Source organism: Coregonus clupeaformis, chromosome 37 (genome assembly GCF_020615455.1).
Source record: "Coregonus clupeaformis isolate EN_2021a chromosome 37, ASM2061545v1, whole genome shotgun sequence".
NCBI lineage: Eukaryota > Metazoa > Chordata > Actinopteri > Salmoniformes > Salmonidae > Coregonus > Coregonus clupeaformis.
The window spans coordinates 19,612,492-19,639,165 of record NC_059228.1 but is presented as its reverse complement, the minus strand read 5'-3'; the positions used below and the strand labels follow the sequence as shown (position 1 = coordinate 19,639,165).

Genomic DNA, 26,674 nt, shown 5'->3' with positions numbered 1-26,674 from the left:
CTCTCTCCCAAGATCCTACAAAATCTATCCAGTAAGCTTAGGTTTTGTAACATGTTTGCAATGTATGTTGGAAACAATATTTCATTGCACCAAAATTATGCTGAAGTTTGATCATTCATTTCAGATAAGACCCCTTTTCTACCAGGTAGAAGCAAACAGCCCCAGCTGCATGGCGTCTCAGCCTCAGTAATATTGGCAGGGGCTTTGCAGGGATCTCAGCTCTCGTTTCCAACCTGCACTGCCGCACAGTGACAGATGGGATTGCCTTTTTCCGTTCCACAGCGGCGAGGAAAGGCTTAACGTCTCCCTGTTACTAACTAGATGGAGGCCCTTATAGTCGGTTGACGCTGAAAAATAAATCGAATTCCCGCCCCAAAGATAATAATAACAAATAAACATGGTTGTGTGTTCAAGCCCTGGGTCTCTCTTGTCTTAGACCAAGCCTGGCCTGGTTGACACAATTAGGTACTGAGTTTATTCAAGTAACCACTAGAACACAGAGAGAGACAGCGAGACAGAGAGAGAGAGAGAGAGAGAGAGAGAGAGAGAGAGAGAGAGAGAGAGAGAGAGAGAGAGAGAGAGAGAGAGAGAGAGAGAGAGAGAGAGAGAGAGAGAGAGAGAGAGAGAGAGAGAGCAAGAGATAGATAGATACTGTAGATAGAGAGATGGAGAGAGAGGGAGGGAGAGAGAGAAAGTAACAGAAAGAGATAGTAAAATACAGAAGCCATCCACAAAACAAGGCAACATTAGCCTGCAAAGAAATTCATTACAAAACAAAAATATAGTTGCAGTACTTGACTCAGAGAGAGAGTCCATCCCCTCCGGTAAACAACCAACATAATTGTTCACTAAGGCTGTCGTTACAGTCAATAACTATAATTTTGAAGTGAACCCAAACCTCTCCCTGACCAGTTTCTACTGAAATTGTTCAACATGAGCTGCGTCTAGCTAGCAAGTTTGTAGCTAGCTTGGTTAGCTCGTTGCTAGCTAGTTAGCTAGCTATCTAGCTTGATCAAACAGGGCTGGCAATTTCATTTTGTCTAGCTAGCTAAATTGTACAGCCAGCATTTTGTCATTTTGTCATTTTGTCTAAATCAATCCTTACACAATAACGAAACGGTTGGATACAGAAATAATAATTTGTGAAATCACGATGTAATGCAGTAGATGACATTGTTGAGCAGAGGATCATGGCTTATGGTAGAGAAATTAACATTACATTCTCTGGCAACAGCTCTGTTGCACATTCCTGCAGTCAGTATGCCAATTGCACGCTCCTTCAAAACTTGAGACATCTGTGGCATTGTGTTGTGTGACAAACTGCAGATTTTAGAGTGGCCTATTATTGTCCCCAGCACAAGGTGCACCTGTGCAATGATCATGCTGTTAAATCAGCTTCTTGATATGTCACACCTATCAAGTGGATGAACTTTCTTGGCAAAGGAGAAATACTCAGTAAAATTGTAGAGAAATAAGCTTTTTGTGTGTATGGAAGATTTCTGGGATCTTTTATTTCAGCTCATGAAACATGGGACCAACACTTTACATGTTGCGTTTATATTTTTGTTCAGTATACATTCTCATTCTTCCCTTTCAGATGCACTGCAGTGTTCTATCACTGACCCTCTCAGTCAGCTGAGGCTATTGCCTGGAGATTGTTGAATGATATGCCCTTGCACGTGTAGTTAGAATAGGCCTCATTAACAATGTTGAGAGATGAAACTGAAATGGTAATACTTCATTGACTGGAAACCATGATGATAGGCCTGATTGTTGAGAGTGCTTTCATTTCAAAGGCAAATAACAACCAATCATTTTCTAATTTGTTCCCAACAATCAAATCAGCCCTCTCTCACTTATTGTTATAGAAATCATCCACACTCAATATCTCAAATCACTGCCCAGTATAATATACAACACAGTCACAGTGACTCCATTTTCTTTTTATATTTAGAACCAAGGGACTTTCCCTTCCTATATGCTTCATAGAACTAACAAAGACAATCAGGGTGCTTTCGGAGGAACCTAACCCTTGATGTGGAAATCTCCAACTCCCATCTGGTGTGAAGAATGAATATTTTTAAGCCTTGACTGTCCGCTTGTATCAATGTGTTCAAGGCCAAGCAGCCTGCACTGCAATCTCGGCCTCCGAAAGACTCCAGCAATCCTTTCAGACTGTGTTGCCATGGCAACAGGCGGCAATGAAGAACAACCACCACCTGATTGGTCTTGAAAGTAAACGTAAAGTTATAGTACTCCGACTTGGAGAGGACGGGTTCATACCAATGATTGATATATTTGCTGTTTTGAAGCCTGTGCGCCTCCATCTTGGCACTCCCCCGGCCGTTGTATTGGGCAGTTCAATGGTGAGCAAAAACTTTGTGCTATCTATCCAGGAGCACGATTACAGGACATCAATAAGCTGCTCCCAAACATTTTAAACCAGAATCAGGAAATACTGTCTATCATAGTTTATGTGGGATTCATTTACATTATGAAGGGCAGCTCAGAACAGCTTAAGATGGATTTTAAAGAACTGATTGGGTCACTGCTTGACACCAACAAATGCCCCATAATATCTGGCCCTCTGCCCTCCCTAAATCGTGGCATTGAATGTTTTAGCAGACTTTTAGCCCTCCATAACTGGCTACGAGACTATTGCAGCTCTGTGGGTGTAACATTTATTGATAATTTTGATACCTTCTGGAAACAAAGGTCATTTTATTAGGAGGATGTGATCCACCCAAATCATTTGGGTTCCTGGTTCCTTTCACAGCATTATAAGGCTGCGTTGAGACAATGACTTATCAATGACCCAAGCCCAGGCCAGTTAATCCCTACCATTGTCTCTCTGAGTTGTCATAATGCTTCAGCAAATGTACATTATCCCAGGGGCGTTGGAAGACACAATGTATGTAACCTAATTGATGTCCTTCTAACTGCCCTGAATCCCTCTACTGATCCCACAGCTATTGTATGCAGTAATCATGTGCCTATGAACCAGAGTGATACTGTTAGCACTGAGGCGGTGTGCCCTAGTAGGAAGTCCACTGTGTGCAGCTCACCCTGCACTAACATAAATACCATGAGCATGTCCACTTCTGCTAAGCTTCCCAGTAAAGCAATGGAAACAATCAAGCATCCCAGAAAAGTGCAAAAAATAGCCCACATTAGCATATGCCTAAGAAACAAGGTTCATGAAGTCAATAACTTGCTAGTAACCAATGACATTCATATTCTGACTATCTCTGAAACTCACTTAGATAATACCTTTGATGATACAGTGGTAGCAATACATGGTTATAACATCTACAGAAAATACAGAAATTCCAATGGGGGCGGTGTTGCGGTCTATAATAAGAACCACATTCCTGTAAAGCTTAGAGAGGATCTCATGTTAAATACTGTTGAAGTAATATGGCTACAGGTTCATCTGCCTTACCTAAAGCCCATTCTTGTGGGAAGCTGCTTAAGAACATCAAGTGCTAACAGTCAGTATCTTGATAATATTTGTGAAATGCTTGATAATATATGTGATATCAACAGAGACGTATATTTTCTGGGTGATTTCGATATTGACTGGCTTTCATTAAGCTGCCCACTCATGAAAAAGCTTCAAACTGTAACCAGTGCTTGCAACCTGGTTCAGGTTATCAGTCAACCTACCAGGGTAGTTACAAACAGCACAGGAATGAAATTATCAACATGTATTGATCACATCTTTACTAATGCTGCAGACATTTTGCTTTAAAGCAGTATACAAATTCATCGGATGTAGTGATCACAATATAGTAGCCATATCTAGGAAAACCAAGGTTCCAAACGCTAGGCCTAATAGAGTGCATAAGAGGTCATACAATAAGTTTTGTAGTGATTCTTGTGTTGATAATGTAAATAATATTTGCTGGTCTGTGGTGTGTAATGAGGAACAACCAGATGCTGCATTTTACACATTTATGAAATTGCTTATTCCAGTTACTAATAAGCATGCACCCATTAAGAAAATGACTGTAAAAACTGTTAAATCCGCTTGGATTGATGGGGAATTGAAAAATGGTATGGTTGAGAGGGATGAGGCAAAAGGTATGGCAAATAAGTCTGGCAGCACAACCGATTGGCAAACGTACTGCAAATTGAGAAATCATGTGACTAAACTGAATAAAAAGAAGAAGAAACTATACTATGAAACAAAGATTAATTATATAAAGAATGATAGTAAAAAGCTTTGGAGCACCTTAAATGAATTTTTGGGGAAAAAGGCAAACTCAGCTCCATCATTCATTGAATGAGATGGCTCATTCATCACAAAACCCACTGATATTGCCAACTACTTTAATAATTTTTTCATTGGCAAAATTTGCTAACTTAGGCATGACATCCCAGTAACAAATGCTGACACTACACATCCAAGTATATCTGACCAAATTATGAAAAACAAGCATTGTAATTTTGAATTCCGTAAAGTGAGTATGGAAGAGGTGATTTTTGTTTTGTTTTGTCTATCATCAATGACAAGCCACTGGGGTCTGACAACTTGGATGTAAAATTATTAGGATAATAGCGGACGATATTGCTACTCCTATTTCCCATATCTTCAATTTAAGCCTACTAGAAAGTGTATGCCCTCAGGCCTGGAGGGAAGCAAAAGTCATTCCGCCACCTAAGAATAGCAAAGCCCCCTTTACTGGCTCAAATAGCCGACCAATCAGCCTGTTACCAACCCTTAGTAAAATATCTGGGAAAAATAGTGTTTGACGAGATATAATGCTATTTTACAGTAAACAAATTGACAACAGACTTTCAGCACGGAAGGTACTGAATGACTAATTACACAAATGACTAATGATTGGCTGAGAGAAATTTATGATAAAAAGATTGTGGAGGCTGTTTTGTTAGACTTCAGTGCGGCTTTTGACAGTATTGATCATAATAAATTAGTCCTTAATATTTCAAAAACTAAAAGTATTGTATTTGGGACAAATCATTCACTAAACCCTAAACCTCAACTAAATATTTTAATGAATAATGTGGAAATTGAGCAAGTTGAGGTGACTAAACTGCTTGGAGTAACCCTGGATTGTAAACTGTCATGGTCAAAACATATAACTAAGTAACTAAGATGGGGAGAATTATATCCATAATAAAACCCTGCTCTGCCTTCTTAACAACACCATCAACAAGGCAGGTCCTACAGGCCCTGTTCATTCTTGTGGTCAGGTGCCACAAAGAGGGACTTAGGAAAATTACAATTGATTCAAAGCAGGGCAGCACGGCTGTCCCTTAAATGTACATGGGGAGTTAAAATTAAGGATATGCATGTCAATCTCTCAGGCTCAAAGTGGAGGAGAGATTGACTTCATCACTACTTGTTTTTGTAAGAAGTGTTGACAAGCTGAATGCACCGAGCTGTCTGTTAAAACTACTAGCACACAGCTCGGACACCGATGCATACCCCACAAGACATGCCACCAGAGGTCTCTTCACAATCCCCAAGTTCAGAACAGACTATGAGAGGTGCACAGTACTTCATAGAGCCATGACTACATGGAACTCCATTCCACATCAGGTGATGCAAGCAGTAGAATCAGATTTAAAAAACTGATAAAAAAAAACGTATTATAGAACAGCGGGGACTGTGAAGAGACACACACACACAGGTACAGACACACGCATACACACACATACGCTAGCACACGCACTCTACACACACGTACATTGTAATATTGTTGTATGGTGGTATTATACATTTTGTATTGTAGATATGTAGTGGTGTAATAATATTATATGATGTACTGTTTTATCTTTTATGTGTAATGTAAGTTCCTTAATGTGTTTGGACCCCAGGAAGAGTAGCGGCTGCCTTGGAAGCAGCTAATGGGGATCCCTAATAAATACACATACAAATACATTGTAAAAAATATTTTGGAAGCTATAGAAATGCATTATTAATGTTTACATTTGTTTTGCCACATTTATTCCATTACAGACACCTTAATGCATATATTTACATTATATTATTTGAGCTTAAAGATGAACTACACAGATATCGTTCCACCATTTCCTGGTTGCTAATATTCAAATTGTTCGCCTAATTTCAGTTCATGCGACAAAACACTGTTTGAAGCTGGTGTACAAAACCGAAAGTAAAAGACGCAAAAACGAAACTTAAGAACGGGAAGCATAGAAATTGCGCACATAGAATAGATCTACCGCTTCTTAGACTTGCTTTCAATGAGAATGACATTTATAACCCATGTGTGAATTTGGCCCAAAAAGTAATATTTTGCAGCTTTAACATAAAAATATTGCAACACCAGGGTTGTGGGTTCAATTCCCATGGGGGAACAGTATGAAAAAGTACGAATGTATGTACTGTAGGTCTACTCACTACTGTAAGTCGCTCTGGATAAGAGCGTCTGCTAAATGAATAAAATGTAAATGTGATAACAAAATGAACTGATACATAAAAACATTTTCCTTAAAGTATATATTTTTTAAAGTTCTAATATTACTGTCCCCACTACAACAACAACAATACTTATTTACATGTAATTTTGTCCTTGGAACATTTAATTGAAGTACTGTAGAATTCCATTCATTCCTATGGAGGACTGCTCCTTCTGGGGAGTGCCAATATGGCCGACCGGTGGTTTCAAAGCCTCCCATTGGCTAATACATAGCATCAGCAATCCTGGATTTATATACATCATTGAGCCATACATGAGGTGAGTTTTGACCCGGGTCAAATAATCATAAAGTAGCACTGTCTAAAACCCAGAAAATCCACTCCTCTCTGAGATTCCCTTTGATGTGTGTGTGACTGTGTGTGTGTTGTACTCTTGGCAGCATTACTCCTGTGTGTGACATACTTTCACAGAATTTCTGTCCCTGGCACAGTAACCACTCCTCAGCATTAAAACATCAGTCCTTCAGTGACCTGGTCCCTTCAGAGCGAGGTTACATAACAGAAGTCTTTGAACAGCCAGCCGACTGGAAGTCCTCAGGTTATGATTTGGAAGGAGTTTGTTCTGGGACGCAGTTAGAGAGGCCCAGTGTTTAAAAAGGCTAAATGCCTCCGAGTAGTAGTCAAATAAGTACGACGACTAAAACTACTTCACCAATTAACACCGTTTAAACGAAGACCATGGTCTCTTATTTTCTTGGCTCATCAATTAGGAATATTAACTTATTAATTCCTCTATTGTAACTTGGGGGTGGGTAACTTGTGAAGAACCTGTTGCGTTGATCACTTGCACTCAGAAAAGTATTTGCTGAACTGCACAGGAGGTCTAAGATTTCAAGCTTTGAAGAACAATTGTTGCACACGATTATAGTAATTTTCACTGAGACCACCCCGTGGGGACAAACTTCTGTAAAAATGCCACTTTAAATCCAACAGAAAAGGGACTCCATGCACCACAGCGGGTCAACTAATAGTCACCATAAAACAGACCACCTCACAGACATGGTCCCAGAATACTGTTACTTGGAAAAAGAATGTGGAACACTTATAAGTCTATAACAGTAGACTCTCTCAATCTATCCTCTCTGAAGCCTCTTTCACACACACACACATACAGTCGCCGCACCTGCAATGTTTGTGTGGACCACTCAGCGTCTCGATGACGAAGCATTCTCCATCGTTCAAGCAGTAAGCCAGGTCCTTCTCGTGACATTGCTTGAAATGCTCTGAGACCAATGGAGGAATGGTGGGTGACACTGCAGGGAAAATAGAGAGATGACAGAAAAGGGAGACAGAGAAAGAGAGAGCAAAAAAGAAAGAGATAATGTTAGAAAAAAAAAACAAGGAACACACTTCCTCAGTTCAAATTCACACGATAAGACTGTTGGACAGTGTTTCCTATCCAAGACTGAGTCGTAAACAGCCATGCATACCGTGTGTCACAACTGCAACACAACTCAACAAGGTACTCCAAGAACAGAAATTAAGAAAAAAAGAACTAATCCTCCCAACAAATTCCCCAGAAATGCCCAGTAATGCCACGCCCCGCTCTGCTGCAGTAGCCATGTTTTCCTATTAGTCTCCTCTGCAGTAGAAGTGACAGTGGACGTGCTGTAATACACTGTACGTAAAGTTAATACAAAGCCCAGAGCGTTTGCCTAGCTCCTGGTACGTCACTGAGAGAAGATGAATGACGAATGCTGATAATCTGACCTGCTGTGATTAATACTAGAATGTCTGCAGTGTTTGGGAACTTGACTCCTCTCAATGATCAATAACACCAAGTCTGATGTACACAGAGCCTACGCTGCAGGGAGAATATCAACTTTGCCTAACTGATGACAGTCCTATTAAAAAGCTAGGCCATGCCTCAATGGTCCTTCATGCATGGGGAGTTAGCCTAGCTAAACTGGAGTTGAGCCGTGCTGTTGTGTTTTTCATTTTACGTATTCTGTTTATTATACAGTGACAGTACACATTAATCAACATTTCAGCTTACAAATCCATGAAATGCATTGGAGTTAAGTAGCTATGGAGCTAATTTACATCTTTAGTCCCGCAATGCAGACCTAGGTTCAAATAGTATTTGTTTTCTTTCAATTACTTTCATTGCACTTGATTGAGCTTGTGTGGCGCAATATAACCAATGAATTAGTCCCAAAAGTGCAAATCCCACCCATATAGCACTTTAGATAGTATTTGACACAAAACAACTCCCGAGGATATAGTTCATCACACCTGGGCCTGTATCCACAAAGCGTCTCAAGTATTAAGAATAGAGACATTTTACTCCTACTCCTATGTGTCAAAATAAAAGCTATGCATGAAGCCTCTTTAGTCATAAGAATCCCACCTAGTCTACAGATATTTAGGACACCTCATGAGCTGTCCTAACCAGTTAAGTGTTAACAGCAGGTGTCTTGATAATAGAAAATTACAGCAAGTCAGTGGTTCCGGTGCCACATGCAATTGCTTTGAAGTTGTTGGAAGAATTTTTATATTTCTCTACTGAACAAAAATATAAATGCAACATGTAAAGTGTTGGTCCCATGTTTCATGAGCTGAAATAAAAGATCCCAGAAATTTTTCATATGCACAAAAAGCGTATTTCTCTCAAATGTTGTGCACAAATTTGATTACATCCCTGTTAGTGAGCATTTCTCCTTTGCCAAGATAATCCATCCACCTGACAGGTGTGGCATATCAAGAAGCTGATTAAACAGCATGATCATTACACAGGTGCACCTTTTGCTGGGGACAATAAAAAGCCACTCTAAAATCTGCAGTTTTGTCACACAACACAATGCCACAGATGTCTCAAGTTTTGAGGGCGCGTGCAGTTGGCATGCTGACTGCAGGAATGTCCACCAGAGCTGTTGCCAGAGAATGTAATGTTTATTTCTCTACTATAAGCCACCTCCAATGTAGTTTTAGAGAATTTGGCAGTACGTCCAACCGGCCTCACAACCGCAGAGCATGTGTATGGGCGAGCGGTTTTCTGATGTCAACATTGTGAACAGAATGCCCCATGGTGGTATGGGCAGGCATAAGCTACAGACAATGAACACAATTGCATTTTATCGATGGCAATTTGAATGCACAGGGATACTGTTACGAGATCCTGAGGCCCATTGTCGTGCTATTCATCCGCCGTCATCACCTTATGTTTCAGCATGATAATGCACGGCCCCATGTCGCAAGGATCGGTACACAATTATTTGAAGCTGAAAATGTCCTAGTTCTTCCATTGCCTGCATACTTATCAGACATGTCACCCATTGAGCATGGTGGTCACACCAGATACTGACTGGTTTTCTGATCCACGTCCCTACCTTTTTTTAAATAAAGGTATCTGTGACCAACAGATGCATATCTATATTCCCAGTCATGTGAAATCCATAGATTAGGGCCTAATACATTTATTTCAATTGACTGATTTCCTTATATGAACTGTAACTTACATGTTATTTTGGCATTAATACGTGTCACACATCAGTTTGCAAACAATGTAAAAAAATAAAATATAATTGAGTTAAGGAGGGCTCTTTTTTGCTTTTTTGAGTAAGGCAGCTTAAAAATGCAGGTGTTTCAGCCTAGCTCAGTGCTTTCTGTGGTGGTGGGGCAGCCAGCGGAAAATACGGAGCGTAGGGGTTGGTAATGTTCTCTAGTTGCGCTGTGATTGGCTCAGTGTTCTGTCACTCATGGGGACACTACCTCACCGCACAATCTACAGGGAGAGCTCGAAAATTCAAGCCCCTTTGGTGCTGCCATAGAGTTACATTAGAAGTGCCCATCCTAGAAGGCTCAAGGTCATTGGCCACAGATAAAATGACGTCAAATCACGTTATATCTACAGTAGCTTTGATTGGACTGATCATGTCAACATCATACTTTCAAAATATTAGCTAGCAAGCTAGCAGTCATCATCATGAATCAAGTCGACAATCTACTGGCAAGTCCTTATCAATCCTTGTCATATGAAGAGAGATTATAGGTCAAACGTATCGGTGCTCATCGGCCATTGGACGTAAACATTACACAACAAGTTGGAAATCACAAATTTAACAATGAGTGGTTTGGAAGTAATCAGTGGCTAACTGCAAGCAATGCAAAGCAATAACTAGCCTGCTATTCAGTGGAGTGGAGTCTCCTGAGTGGCGCAGTGGTCTAAGGCACTGCATCGCAGTGCTAACTGTGCCACTAGAGATCCTGGTTCGAATCCAGGCTCTGTCGCAGCCGGCCGCGACCGGGAGACTCATGGGCGGCGCACAATTCGTCCAGGGTAGGGGAGGGAATGGCCGGCAGGGATGTAGCTCAGTTGATAGAGCATGGCATTTGCAACGCCAGGGTTGTGGGTTTGATTCCCACAGGGGACCAGTATAAAAAAAAATATATATGTATTCACTAACTGTAAGTCACTCTGGATAAGAGCGTCTGCTAAATGACTTAAATGTAAAATTGTTGAATGTTGCGTTTATATTTTAGTTCAGTGTATATATGATCAATCCATAAATAATCTAGACCTACATGCAACAGTAGCATATCTCTTGCGCTTTTGACAATGATTTAATGTGAAGCTTATTTCTCATGATATGCATAAATACTTATAACTAGGCTAGGCTAATAAATAAACATGTTTTTCTTTCGATTATTTAATTACCTACATCATGTTTTTTTAAGTTATCCATTTGGAGCGCAACATCACGTTGTTAAAAACATTATCTGCAAGTGACTTGATGCCTACTGTGCTAAAGTGATTTAGAGTTGTTAAACGGAGGTGACGAGTGAGTGTGTTGATATAACGGTAATATTGTCTAAATTCCGCATTTAACAACCATCAGAATTGGTTAAAAAAAGTTTTTTTTCATGCCAACATATTAGTTAAGTGTAGGCAAAGTGATCTTGTCAGGCGGAAATTATATCAAACGTTTTACCATTGCAACATTTGATGTACAGTCACATTCACTGTGGTTGTCTGAAGCGTGCTATATAGAGTTGACAACTGGCGATGCCTCATTGCGATTGGTTATTCCCCATCATTTGCAAAAATGTCAATTAGTGTCATCACTATCTTTCCTTTGCGGTACCTCAAACTGTCATGATTACCAGCTGAAGTAAACTTTAAAGAGTTGATTTTACTCCTGGCTCAGAATTGTCTTATTCAGCTCAGCAGTGTCTTATTAACATCATCCTAAATCCGACTCTGAGCTGGGAGTTTTTGTTTTCTTTTTAGTCATGTTTTAACAGGATTCCTAGGACCTTTTCTGAGATGCTTTACGGATCCGGCCCCGGTCTGGTTGATAGAGGATAGTGGGGGAGTTGAGTTGTCTGTGTGTGAGTGCTTATTAGGTCTGGTAGGGGAGGCAGTCATGAAGCTAACAATGGTGCTAATTAGATGTAAGGGGCAGATGTCAAAGAACCTGTTTTGTTTCCATGAGTTTCCGAGGGATCAGAAATACAATAAAGTCTAATTCTGCTGTTGTTCTAGAGGAAGGAGTAGAATGATGTAGATTCAGAAAGGGCTGTCATTTTCACTGAATAAAGCTCACAACGACAGCCAGCATGTACATAATATCCATGTCCATTCTAATTTGTCCTTCTACAAGCAATGCTTTGGTGTTGCTCCAACATCATCAGTACAGTATGATGTTCCCTGGGCCTTGCCTGAGAGTCCTTCCCATTGGCTCTGGTGATTTTACACTTGGATTCCCTGGCGTAAAAATATATTTAATTTGGGGTGAAGAGCACTTCCCTTGCTGTGCCAGACATTGATAGGCACTCTTACTGGAGATGTTCCCATCTGTGACAACACACCCAGTGAAATGAGCCCCAATTCCTCTGGATGATATAGTCTATGCATGCAGAGAGACTCTCAACCAGAGGTCCACATCGTCAAGTAGCCAACATCCACGAGGCACACTGGAGAGCCTCTAGTGTTTTAAACAACCTAGACCTGATTTTAATGCTAGGCTGGTTGGGTATCCAGCATCACAAACTGCCCAAAGATGATGGCAGTACTGCAGTTTCTTTCTCTCTTTGTAATGAATTATGGCGATGTCACGTCTCTTTAAAAGAAAGTTGGGCATCCAAGGACAGATGATTTCATAAGGAGACAGCTGCCTGTCAATCTCAGAGGAACCCAGGCGACATCTAGACCAGTGTTTCCCAACCCTGGTCCTCGAGTACCCCCAACAGTACACATTTTTATTGTAACCCTGGACAAGCACACCTGATTCAACTGGTCAACTAATCATCAAGCTCTCAATGAGATGAATGAGGTGTGTTTGTCCAGGGTTACAATGAAACTGTGTACTGTTGGGGGTACTCGAGGACCAGGGTTGGGAAACACTTATCTAGACTAATCTGAGGAGAGTTCCTCCTATCAGATCAATGCACCACTGTTAGGTCATGGATAACACAGGTTTCCACTCTCACCTCCTATTTGTTTTTCTTTTAGTGAAAGGCGCAGCTCCTGCTCTAGAGTTACTGTACAATAGACTAGGGTTTCCCAAACCTGGCCCTGGGGCCCCCGCTCGGTTCACATTTTGGTTTTTGCCCTAGCACTACACAGCTGATTCAAATAACCAACTCATCATCAAGCTTTTATTATTTGAATCAGCTGTGTAGTGCTAGGGTAAAAACCAAAACGTGCATGCGGGGGCTAAAACTATAGAGCTCCACTTTAGGGAGTTCCTCAGGGCACTCCAAACTGCAGAGATCGTTCTGTTCGGTCAGTCTGTCAGCGCAGATATTTAAGTGATTGGTTTGAGATGGGTATAGTGTTTCACTGCTCACATAGAGAGGTGATGTTGTGATGGCAGGGTGGGAAGAACACTTTAGGACATTGTGATTTCTAAATTGAGAAACAGACCTTATGCTCTCTGTCGCATCCTTCAGTCTCGGTTTGTCTTTCTCTGGGAGTGTGTTTGTGTTGTGCAAGGACGTGTTGGAGGAGGTTAAGAGATGAGATTCCCGTGGGCGCCGTGGTAATAGCGTCCTTCAAAAGTGACATTCCCCCAATGCATTGCTTGGCAGTCTGACTGATAGTGAAGTTCGCTGAGTATCGATCGCCCTGAGGAACAGAGAGTGTATCGACAACACAGAACGAACTGGGAAACAAGGTCTCCTGCAGTGAAATACTTTTTACAGTAGGAATGCCCTGCACTGTCCTCTCAGTACTATATATTTCTCTGTGACACACTAGTCAGTAATGTATATGACAAGCATTCCGTTTACATTTTAGTCATTTAGAAGACGCTCTTATCCAGAGCGACTTACAGGTGCAATTAGGGTTAGGTGTCTTGCTCAAGGGCGCATCAACAGATTTGTTTCATCTAGTCTGCTTGGGGATTCAAACCAGTGACCTTTCGGTTACTGACCCAACGCTCTTAACCGCTAGGTTACCTGCCGCCCTACAGTCGTGGTCAAAAGTTTTGAGAATGACTCAAGTATTGGTCTTCACAAAGTTCGCTGCTTCAGTGTTATGAGATATTTTTGTCAGATGTTACTATGGTATACTAAAGTATAATTACAAGCACTTCATAAGTGTCAAAGGCTTTTATTGACAATTACATTAAGTTTATGCAAAGAGTCAATATTTGCAGTGTTGACCATTCTTTTTCAAGACCTCTGCAATCCGCCCTGTCAATTAACTGTCAATTAACTTCTGAGCCACATCCTGACTGATGGCAGCCCATTCTTGCATAATCAATGCTTGGAGTTAGTCAGAATTTTGGTTTTTTTGTATGTCCACCGGCCTCTTGAGGATCGACCACAAGTTCTCAATGGGATTAAGGTCTGGAGAGTTTCCTGGCCATGGACCACGACTCCAGATTGGCCCCCAGATGTTTCATTGTTAAAGCCAGTTTTCATTTAAAAAAGGGGTGGGTTAGATGGATGTCCCCTGAGGGCACAGGAACAACCTATAATACTTATGTTGTAAGCTGTTTCTTGTTTGGTTTAGTAACTGTAGAACTGGCTGTGGTCTAAACCCCTTTCATGGCCCATGAGTCTCAGCGTATCAAATAATTTAATATCTCAAAGGACACTCAAATGTCCAAACTAATTAGCTTTTTCAAATGAAGGGGATCCAGTGCTGCTCCACTGTTCTGTGGGATGTGTAGTAATCAGTTATACTTATATTTACATTTTAGTCATTTAGCAGACGCTCTTATTCAGAGCGACTTACAGCAGCAATTAGGGTATGGAAAACTTCAAGTAAAATGTGGTCCTAATGAATGAGGACTGTAGCATCTATCAGCCCTATGACCAGTAGCCCACCCGGCTCACTTCAATGAAAACTCATGCGCTAATGTGCCTAATGACATCATGATATTATACAGTTTTAGTTTGGATTGCAGCCTCTGTTCCACTGAGGAGAGTTGCCACTGACCTTTCCCACTCAGAGGTCATGCCCATCACTGATGTCACACAGAGGCAAAAGCTCAGGGAGCCAGAACATTCCCAGCATGCACTGGGGGGGGGGGGGACTTGTTTGTTTATTGTGTGCATTTTGTGCTCCCCTTTTCACCCTCAATCCTTCCTGCCGTCATCCCTCGTTTCACCATTCGCTCCCTGCTATCCTGTCCACCTCCCTCCAGCCTCCCATTCGGACTGAGGGGGTCACTGGCAATTTCCTAGCACAAAAGGAAGGGCATCTCGTATCCCCTCTCTCCCCAGGCTACACGGAGTACGTGGCCCACTCTCTCCAGATTGGCCCCCAGTCTATTTATGCAGCCAATGATGGACAAAAGAACAGCAATCTCCCCAGCACAATGGTTAGGTCTATAGGTACCCAGAGGTGTGTGTGTGTGTGTGTGTGTGTGTGTGTGTGTGTGTGTGTGTGTGTGTGTGTGTGTGTGTGTGTGTGTGTGTGTGTGTGTGTGTGTGTGTGTGTGTGTGTGTGTGTGTGTGTGTGTGCGTGCGTGTGTGTGTCACTGGTCAGTGGAGTATGGGGAATTAGATTACACAGAGGCAGTGCAAAGTGATGACTGCTGCTGCTTGGCATATGTTCTGTCTATAGCATGATGTGTCTGACTAGGCATGCCTGGTCCATGCTGCCCAGTCGGACCCTGAACAAACTAATACATGAAAGGATGTATACATTCAAACACACCCCCATTTGCGTTTAACGACCACACACCCCCACAGAGACACAGTCACATGCACATGCTTTCAGTGACTCGGTTCCAAGCTTCATTTGAGAACATCTGGCAGGTAGGGATATGCTGACTAATCTGTCTCTCTCTGTCTGTCCAGTCTAGCCACAAAGCTGACCCAACTCTCTCTTTCTCTTTCTTTCTCTCTCTCTCTCTCTCTCTCTCTCTCTCTCTCTCTCTCTCTCTCTCTCTCTCTCTCTCTCTCTCTCTCTCTCTCTCTCTCTCTCTCTCTCTCTCTCTCTCTCTCTCTCTCTCTCTCTCTCCCAGCCTACTGATGATACATCCACCTGCACCGCTACAGCTAAATGTCCTTTAGCTTTGCTCCATCCCTGTTCTCATCACCAGTCGACATCCACATACCAGGCCTTTCTCTGCAATATCACGTCAACAGTGCATTAGGCCCAGCAGTCGTAAATATGCCAAGAGCGCTTTAATACCACTATCTATATGCTGGCACCATGCACCTCTGGTCTCCTTTTATCTGGCAGATTAGTCACACCTGGCTCACGCCATCAGGCCAAGGATTAGAGAGGAGAGGGACAACACTGTCCTTTTATCACATGGCTGCCTCCCGTCTGACACTGTATAGGCCAATGATGCCTGTCCCAATTATGCTGGGCCAATGATCTTTGTCCCAATGATGCTGGGCCAATGATGTTTGTCCCAGTGATGCCTGTCCCAATGATGCTGGGCCAATGATGCTTGTCCCAATGATGTTTGTCCCAATGATGCTGGAATCGGCCTCAGAAACACTGTTTGGTTGTTGTTCTGAAATAGTGGTCAGTTTGGGAGATTGGATTTATGGAATGGCTTAAATGTTTTGTCTTGATGTCTTTGAAATCGCTTAAACCAATGGAAGTTAAATCACATACTGTAAATCAAGAGGTCAAGAGATCAAGAGCTAGTAGGAGTCAAACATTGTTAGGAAAGTTCTCTTCATGACACAAGAGCACAGTTTGAGCAAACATACTTTTTTGTTTCTTTTCTGAAAATGTGAATGTCTTAGTTTAGAAATGAAGGTAGTTATTTAACATTTTAGTCATTTAGTAGACACTCTTATCCACAGTGAGTTACAGGAGCAATTAGGGTTAAGTGCCTTGCTCAAGGGCACATCGACAGATTATTTTCACCTTGTTGGCTCTGGGATTCAAACTAGCAACCTTTCTGTTACTGGCCCAAAGCTAGGCTACCTGCTGCCCTAAATGTATTTTATAGGGAGTTCAGAACCTCTGCTACCACATGTAATTTAACAACTGTTTATAAGTCATCCATCTCCATTGTAGCAGTACTGCAATGCTAATGTGTCCATTTTAGATGGTGTTATTATATAACTCCAACATGTTGATAATGGCAACATGGGAGCAATTGACATTGGTGATGTTGGCATTGCATTGGGGATATCGTTTAAAGACACATTCTACTGAGATTCTACAATCTAATGTTTTTATCAGCATAATAATTGCTAGAGGAAGTTGTGTCAGCAGTCTGCCTGTCAAAGTTCCTCCTCAGTAGCTTTAACCAGAATCACTTAGATCTACAGTTGAAGGTTCAAGTGTTTTCACTGTATTCTATCCCACTATCGATTAACTAGACTCAGTATTTCAGACTGAAAGTCACCTTCCCCTGAGTGTTGGTGGAACTTACCTGTTTCTGATTGGCAAATGATCACCTGCTATGCATCTGAGTAATATTTAGTAGTAGCCTATACTGTAGTTACATTACAAACCTGGACAGACTTGGAGACCACTGATTTAATCAGAAATATTTAAATGTGTGCATTAGGATGAGGATAAAGAGTGGACAACCTTCCTCACTGTGTTTTCAAAACAACAGAAACAAATCCAACAGACTCTGACTCAACCTCAATCACTAATCAGTGTTCTCAGATATCAGACAGAAGTCTCATCTTAAGCTCCTGGTGATACATGTGAATGTGCCCTGCTGGATCAGGTCTAGTGGTACTCCCCTAGATTATACCAAACAGTGCAAGAGAGGGAAGATTAGTGGCCAATTGAATCAATAAGAGGGTCTTTGAAGATTTACAGGAAATGTAATCATTGATCTGCAGGGATAAAGTAAGTGTGCAGTTCAAAGAGAGTCTGGGAATAGCAGTGTTAGTCTCCATCAGTAATGCCATGGTACATTTTATTACGTAAGACCAACTGTTTGTAACGATTGATTTCACATTTATTTGTCATCTAATGTTATGAAACCGTTTATAAAAAATCAAAGCCACAAACACAGGCAGGTAAACACTCACAAAGGGTGAACAAGAACATTCATGAAAATGGCATTAGTGTCAAGCCTTTGTGTAGATTTTATAGCAAGATCTATGACAGAGCTAACTTTGAACATCCAAGAGAATGAGACAACCATCCCCTCCCTGGGCAATTCTTCGCCCCCCTCTGAATTTACTGATCGATTTGTCAGCTTCTGTTCTTTCCCCCGATATATAACGAAACACAGTGTGACTTTGTTAATTAAGCTCTAGAGGAAGCTATTACTTCAGGGACAGGTTCTATTGTCTTCGCTCTGAAGCATCAGTGGCTCTGGGCTTATAATCATACTATCCAGCGAGAAAGAGAAGAGAGAGAGAGAGAGAGAGAGAGAGAGAGAGAGAGAGAGAGAGAGAGAGAGAGAGAGAGAGAAAGAAGCAGACTGCTTGCATAACTGCATTAACCCCCTCTCTGTCTTTCCCTTCCTGTGAACATGTATTGTATAAGGACCTCATTGGACTACATTTTCATCAACTTCTATTGTCAACTACGAGGCAGACCACTGATGGTCGCACCACATTGCCCATTTATTAGACGACTTAATCTGGAACTTCTTTTAGTATAAAGGCATGTTCACATAGACAGAATTAACAAGATAGTACTGTAGGCTGGCAGAGCTGGGAGTATTGGCAGCTTTAGACAGACCATACAAGGCTATAATTTAAATTGAAATGAATTATGGATTAATCTATGGATCTATGAATTTCACATCACTGGGAATACAGATATGCTGGTAGGGGCGTGGATCAGTAACCAACAACTCTACGTGAAGGAGCGTGAAATCTCCTTCACGTAGAGTTGATCAGGCTGTTGATTGTGGCCTGTGGAATGTTGTCCCACTCCTATTCAATGGCTGTGCGAAGTTGCTGGATATTGGCGGAAACTGGAACACGCTGTCATACACGTCGATCAAGAGCATCCCAAACATGCTCAATGGATGACATGTCTGGTGAGTATGCAGGTCATAGAAGAACTAGGGCATTTTCAGCTTCCAGGAATTGTGTACAGATCCTTGCAACATGGGGCCGTTCATGATCATGCTGAAACATGAGGTGACGGCGGCCGATGAATAGCACAACAATGAGCCTCAGGATCTCGTCATGGTATCTCTGTGCATTCAAATTGCCATGGATAAAATGCAATTGTGTTCGTTGTCCATAGCTTATGCCTGCACATACCATAACCCCACCTCCACCATGGGGCACTCTGTTCACAACGTTGACATCAGTAAATCACTCGCCCACACTACACCATAGACATGGTCTGCGGTTGTGAGGCCGGTTGAACGTACTGCCAAATTCCCTAAAACGACTTTGGTAGAGAAATGGTAGAGAAATTAACATTACATTCTCTGGCAACAGCTCATTCCTACAGTCAGCATGCCAATTGCAAGCTCCCTCAAAACTTGAGACATCTGTGGCATTGTGTTGTGTGACAAAACTGCAGATTTTAGAGTGGCCCTTTATTGTCCCCAGAACAAGGTGCACCTGTGCAATGATCATGCTGTTTATTCAGCTTGTCAGGTGGATGGATTATCTTGACAAAGGAGAAATGCTCACTAACAGGGATGTAAACAAATTTGTGCAGAATTTTTTGTGTGCGTATGGAACATTTCTGGGAACTTTTATTTCAGCTCATGAAACATGGGACCAACACTTTACATGTTGCGTTTATATTTTTGTTCAGTGTATGTACCCTCAGGGGAATTATATTAACGGGATGAGCACAGGTCATCTAGAACTGGCCTGCCCCTGCTCTGTCCAGATGCTCATCAGTTGTTGTGCCATGGGGAGTGGGGAGGAAGAGGGGCGTGATTGGAGCTCAGGTTTTATATTGTACAATAACCCCCCTGACACATTGTCTGTGGGTGGCGCACTGAAGGCAGGACCAAAATGCTGATTGGGCCACAGAGGAGGAAGTGCGGCTGTGAGAATCATTTTTGATTGGACCATGATAGTGGGGTCCAGTTCTAAGGAGAAAAGGGGTGAGATATGACTGAATCAATGGGGTACAAGCCAGCCTGTGACGCAAACTGTTGATTGGTGGCCAGCCTGTGAAGTAGAATGCTCATTGAATAAAGCATGGGGGGATGGGTGGGCTCTGTTTAAGCTTGAACAGCATTATGAGTCAACAATCAAAAGGTCCAATATGGATGACATCATTTTAGCATCAGCTTTTTCTCCAGGGCCGGAGCTTCCATTATTTCCAATATGTGAATGCAGCATAACGCATGTGAAAAACAAAACAAATAATACATGTGTTTCTTATGGAGTCCAAAATGCCATAGAAATGCCATGACACCGAGTCTCAAACCAAACATGTAAATCAGTGGCCTACAGGCTAAGAAACAAAAAGACAGCAAACCAACTCCAATTATCATCCACTGTTACGTATACACATACCGTAGTGTACCAGCCACAGTGGCACCTTAATTGGGGAGGACGAGCTCATGAAAATGGCTGGAGCGTAATTAGTGGAATGGTATCAAACACATGGTTTCTATGTGTTTGATGCCATTCCATCTGTGCTGTTCCAGCCATTATTATGAGCCGTCCTCCCTTCAGCAGCCTCCAATGGTACCAGCGCAGCGTCCTGCAGACTTTCTACAGAGCAGTCTTCAAGGGGTTCTTTCTTACACACAACCAGACTTCTAATAACAGATTATGTATTAATATGACTCTAAAGCAAGTAAACATGAATAATATTTTCACACCGGTAAAAAAAAACTGCGTTACACAGCGTGTAAAGATAATCAAACATACACAAATAAGAACAATATAAGAATGACAGTATATAGAAAATAAAGAAAATATATGTCTATGTGATTAGAGCGCGTGTTAAAGTTGGAGGGATAACTCAGCATCTGGTCTCCCTGGGGTGTGCTCTGTCTTTCTAGTGCTCCCTATAAGGTCGGCTGTATTTTTATTCAGGCCGTTACTGCAGGTCTTGGCAACTGTGAATGGAGAGCTTCATTTCGAAATCAAATCGTCAGTGACTCTCTCAGGGTTGATGCCTCTTTGTGTACTGCTCGTTAGGGCTCTGGGAACACCAAAACAGAGAAAGAAGTGAAACGCTGCGCTTATAACAAGAATAGACCATAATGTAGCAATGCAACTGAAGTGGCTGTTACAGAGACAGCAAAGCATTGTGATAACAATGCCCTAACGCTTTGTGGCCATGGCAGAATATGACTACATGCTTTCCTATATACTGCTCAAAAAAATAAAGGGAACACTAAAATAACACATCCTAGATCTGAATGAATGAAATAATCTTATTAAATACTTTTTTCTTTACATAGTTGAATGTGCTGACAACAAAATCACACAAAAATGATCAATGGAAATCAAATTTATCAACCCATGGAGGTCTGGATTTGGAGTCACCCTCAAAATTAAAGTGGAAAACCACACTACAGGCTGATCCAACTTTGATGTAATGTCCTTAAAACAAGTCAAAATGAGGCTCAGTAGTGTGTGTGGCCTCCACGTGCCTGTATGACCTCCCTACAACGCCTGGGCATGCTCCTGATGAGGTGGCGGATGGTCTCCTGAGGGATCTCCTCCCAGACCTGGACTAAAGCATCCGCCAACTCCTGGACAGTCTGTGGTGCAACGTGGCGTTGGTGGATGGAGCGAGGCATGATGTCCCAGATGTGCTCAATTGGATTCAGGTCTGGGAACGGACGGGCCAGTCCATAGCATCAATGCCTTCCTCTTGCAGGAACTGCTGACACACTCCAGCCACATGAGGTCTAGCATTGTCTTGCATTAGGAGGAACCCAGGGCCAACCGCACCAGCATATGGTCTCACAAGGGGTCTGAGGATCTCATCTCGGTACCTAATGGCAGTCAGGCTACCTCTGGCGAGCACATGGAGGGCTGTGCGGCCCCCCAAAGAAATGCCACCCCACACCATGACTGACCCACCGCCATGCTGGAGGATGTTGCAGGCAGCAGAACGTTCTCCACGGCGTCTCCATCTGTCACATGTGCTCAGTGTGAACCTGCTTTCATCTGTGAAGAGCACAGGGCACCAGTGGCGAATTTGCCAATCTTGGTGTTCTTTGGCAAATGCCAAACGACCTGCACGGTGTTGGGCTGTAAGCACAACCCCCACCTGTGGACGTCGGGCCCTCATACCACCCTCATGGAGTCTGTTTCTGACCGTTTGAGCAGACACATGCACATTTGTGGCCTGCTGGAGGTCATTTTGCAGGGCTCTGGCAGTGCTCCTCCTGCTCCTCCTTGCACAAACGCGGAGGTAGCAGTCCTGCTGCTGGGTTGTTGCCCTCCTACGGCCTCCTCCACATCTCCTGATGTACTGGCCTGTCTCCTGGTAGCGCCTCCATGCTCTGGACACTACGCTGACAGACACAGCAAACCTTCTTGCCACAGCTCGCATCGATGTGCCATCCTGGGTGAGCTGCACTACCTGAGCCACTTGTGTGGGTTGTAGACTCCGTCTCATGCTACCACTAGAGTGAAAGCACCGTCAGCATTCAAAAGTGACCAAAACATCAGCCAGGAAGCATAGGAACTGAGAAGTGGTCTGTGGTAACCACCTGCAAAACCAGTCCTTTATTGGGGGTGTCTTGCTAATTGCCTATAATTTCCACCTGTTGTCTATTCCATTTGCACAACAGCATGTGAAATGTATTGTCAATCAGTGTTGCTTCCTAAGTGGACAGTTTGATTTCACAGAAGTGTGATTGACTTGGAGTTACATTGTGTTGTTTAAGTGTTCCCTTTATTTTTTTCAGCAGTGTATTTTTATCATGGTAAGAAACATACCACTTTTTTGGTAAGTGTTAACAGTTTCAATAATGACTGAAAGGTCAAATCGATGCCAGATCCTAAGTTGTCATAAATATTATTAAGAGAAGATTTTGCAGGCATTGAATACCGCATTATCTGTTGCATAAAGCCCTGCTGTTATTCCAGCACTCTACTCAATGGCTCTTACATATAGGGGGCCACATCAGGACAATAGATGGGGAGGGGGGGGATTATTTAGCATGTGAACACATACAGTTGAGTAAAAAGCAACAGCAGTCCAAAGCAACACAAATGGCACAGTAAAATGCAGCAGAAAGAAAGAGCTGGTTGTGTTGCCCCCTGCCTACATCACAGTGCTAGATACGGCCCTGGCTGGGAGGCTGGGTGAAGTGAAGAACACACACACACCAGAGCAGCAGAGCATTTCTCTCTCGCTCAAACGTCAACACCAAGGAGCACGCACACAGTGGCCTCGCCTCGCTTTCATGGCTGCTTGCACGTCCTCCCTCCCTCTCCCTCCCTCTCTCTCTCTCTCCCTCTTTCTCTCCCTCCTCCTCTCCCAGTAGAATCCTGTTGCCAGTCAGTTTCAGTGTATTCCCACATTAACTCATCCCCATTTGTTGTACTACCTGTTCACTCATGACTGCATGGCCAGGCACGACTCCAACACCATCGTTAACTTTGCCGATGACACAACAGTGGTAGGCCTAATCACCGACAACGACGCGACAGCCTATAGAGAGGAGGTCAGAGACCTGGCCGTGTGGTGCCAAGACAACAACCTCTCCCTCAACAAGATTATTGTGGACTACAGGAAAAAGAAGAGGACCGAACACACCCCATTCTCATCGACGGGGCTGTAGTGGAGCAGGTTGAGAGCTTCAAGTTCCTTGGTGTCCACATCACCAACAAACTAACATGGTCCAAGCACACCAAGACAGTCGTGAAGATGGCACGACAAAACCTATTTCCCTCAAAGTAGACTGAAAAGATTTGGCATGGGTCCTCAGATCCTCAAAAGGTTCTACAGCTGCACCAAAGAAGAGCATCCTAACTGGTTGCATCACTGCCTGGTATGGCAACTGCTCGGCCTCCGACCGCAAGGCACTACAGAGGGTAGTGCTTACGGCCCATTACATCACTGGGGCCAAGCTTCCTGCCATCCAGGACCTCTATACCAGGCGGTGTCAGAGGAAGGCCCTAAAAATTGCCAAAGACTCCAGCCACTCTTCATTTAGCAGATGCTCTTATTCAGAGCGACTTACAGTTAGTGAGTGCATACATAATTTTTTCATACTGGCCCCCCATGGGAATCGAACCCACAACCCTGGCGTTGCAAGCGCCATGCTCTACCAACTGAGCTACACGGGGCTACTCTAGTCATAGACTGTTCTCTCTGCTACCGCACAGCAAGCAGTTTTTTATTTGTTACTTTTATTTTGTATTATTTTATATTGTATTTTTTTGTGTGATTTTTGGGGGGTATTCTTTCTTAAAACTGTATTGTTGGTTAAGGGCTTGTAAGTAAGCAATTCACTGTAAGGTCTACACCTGTTGTATTTGGCGCATGTGACAAATACAATTTGATTTGATGATGCTTAGCTCTTCCCCCCACCCCCATGTAATTTGTATGCCACAGCCCCCTGATTACCAGTGACAGAACTGAAATTAATGATCTGAGTCTCTCTCTCTCTCTCTCTCTCTCTCTCTCTCTCTCTCTCTCTCTCTCTCTCTCTCTCACCACTCTGAGAAAAACGGGTTCCGAAAGTAGAACTCTATGTGGTTTCAGGTAGATCCCTTTTGGGTTCCGTGTAGAACCCTCTGTAGGGGTTCTACATGGAACCCAAAAGGGTTCTACCTCGAACCAAAATGGATCCTCAAAGGGTTCTCCTATGGGGACAGCTGAATAACCCTTTTAGGTTCTAGATAGTACCTTTCTTTCTAAGAGTGTATTTCTCTATCTCTCTCTCTCGCTCTCTCCCTCTCTCTCTAAAACACAGTTGGAGGAGAGTAGGCAGAGAATTTCATCACACAAATATTATATTGTTTATGGTCAAATGGTTCGCTTTTCAGCTCTGTATTTACATTTACTTTTTAGTCATTTAGCAGACGCTCTTATCCAGAGCGACTTACAGTTAGTGAGTGCATACATTTTTCATACTGGCCCCCTGTGGGAAACTAAACCACAACCCTGGCGTTGCAAGTGCCATGCTCTACCAACTGAGCTACAGGGGCTAGATGTGCCAAGCTTATGGAGACATACCCCAAGAGACTTGCAGCTGTGATTGCTGCAAAAGGTGGTTCTACTGTATCTTAGTTATTTGTGCTTATCTGTGTCCTTTTCCAATTAGGTTTGTGGTTATTTTATTAGAAAACCAATTTTCACATCGGCTTATGAACTAAGCTCTGGCAAGATCGACGCTTAGCTCTAAACAATTGGTGGCCAGCTACAAAAGGTTAATGAGGTAAAGCTAAGTGTTTGGGGAATTAGGAAGATATTGAGTACATGTAATGAAATTTGGGTGTAAATATATCTCCATTGAGTGGTTCCTCCATTAGACTAGCACTCAGCTACTTTACCAATACTCTAGTCCGGCTGATTATCAACTACAAAAAAATATAAATTACAAAAAAATAAAACATAGTATTACTGACATCATCCAGGAAACTCTGAACAGCCTATTAAAATCACTCTCTTCTCTTTCTGCACTTTTTTTCTCTGATTTAGTTTCTGTCCTTTCATTCTCCCTTCCTCATCTCCCTGTCACTGCGTGATGTGTGGTGTGACGTCAATGAATGTCGACACATCCAGCGACACATATATAATTAATCTACCTGTGTGGGGTGGCCCAGGCCCCCAACCCCCAACAGGTAGCAGGTAAAAGGCAAACAGAAAATCACAAGAGCACATGAGTGCATAAGTACAGACGCTCATGTGTTCATCCATAAAACATCAAAACCTACACTACATGACCAAAGGTACGTGGACACCTGCTCGTCGAACATCTCATTCCAAAATCATGAGCATTAATATGGAGTTTAAAAACAGCCCCAGACCATTATTCCTCCTCCACCAAACTTTACAGTTGGCACTATGCATTGGGGCAGGTAGCGTTCTCCTGGCATCTGCCAAACCCAGATTCGTCCATCGGACTCCCAGATGGTGAAGCGTGATTCATCACTCCAGAGAACGCGTTTCCACTGCTCCAGAGTCCAATGGCGAAGCGCTTTACATCACTCCAGTCGACGCTTGGCATTGCACATGGTTTTAGGCTTGTGTGCGGCTGCTCGGCCATGGAAACCCATTTAATGAAGATCCTGATGAACACTTCTTGAGCTGACGTTGCTTCCAGAGGCAGTTTGGAACTCGGTAGTGAGTGTTGCAACCGAGGACAGACGATTTTTACGCGCTTCAGCACTCGCCGGTCCCATTCTGTGAGATTGTGTGGCCTACCACTTCGCGGCTGAGCCGTTGTTGCTCCTAGACGTTTCCACTTCAAAATAACAGCGCTTACAGTTGATGGACTACAGGGGAAAAAAAGAGGTCTGAGCACGCCCCCATTCTCATCGACGGGGCTGTAGTGTAACAGGTTGAGAGCTTCAAGTTCCTTGGTGTCCATATCACCAACAAACTATCATGGTCCAAACACACCAAGACAGTCGTAAAGAGGGCACGACAAAGCCTATTCCCCCTCAGGTGACTGAAAAGATTTGGCATGGGTCCTCAGATCCTCAAAAGGTTCTACAGCTGCACCATCAAGAGCATCCTGACTGGTTGTATCACCGCCTGGTATGGCAATACAAAGGGTAGTGCATATGGCCCAGTACATCAATGGGGCCAAGCTTCCTGCCATCCAGGACCTCTATACCAGGCGGTGTCAGAGGAAGGCCCTAAAAATTGTCAAAGACTCCAGCCACCCTAGTCATAGACTGTTCTTTCTGCTACCGCACAGCAAGCGGTACTGGAGCATCAAGTCTAGGTCAAAAAGGCTTCTTAAC

General features: G+C 42.9%; 1 protein-coding gene across 2 annotated transcripts in view; it reads right to left on the bottom strand.

The window, feature by feature from the left end:
- Positions 1–26,674, bottom strand: part of LOC121553317 (pro-neuregulin-3, membrane-bound isoform-like) — a 433,314-nt gene that overhangs the window by 162,739 nt on the left and 243,901 nt on the right. For both annotated transcript variants that reach the window (XM_041866342.2, XM_041866343.2), the window contains exon 2: positions 7,590–7,719. In XM_041866342.2, coding sequence (XP_041722276.1) covers positions 7,590–7,719 — 130 coding nt within the window. The remainder of the gene's footprint in view (positions 1–7,589; positions 7,720–26,674) is intronic.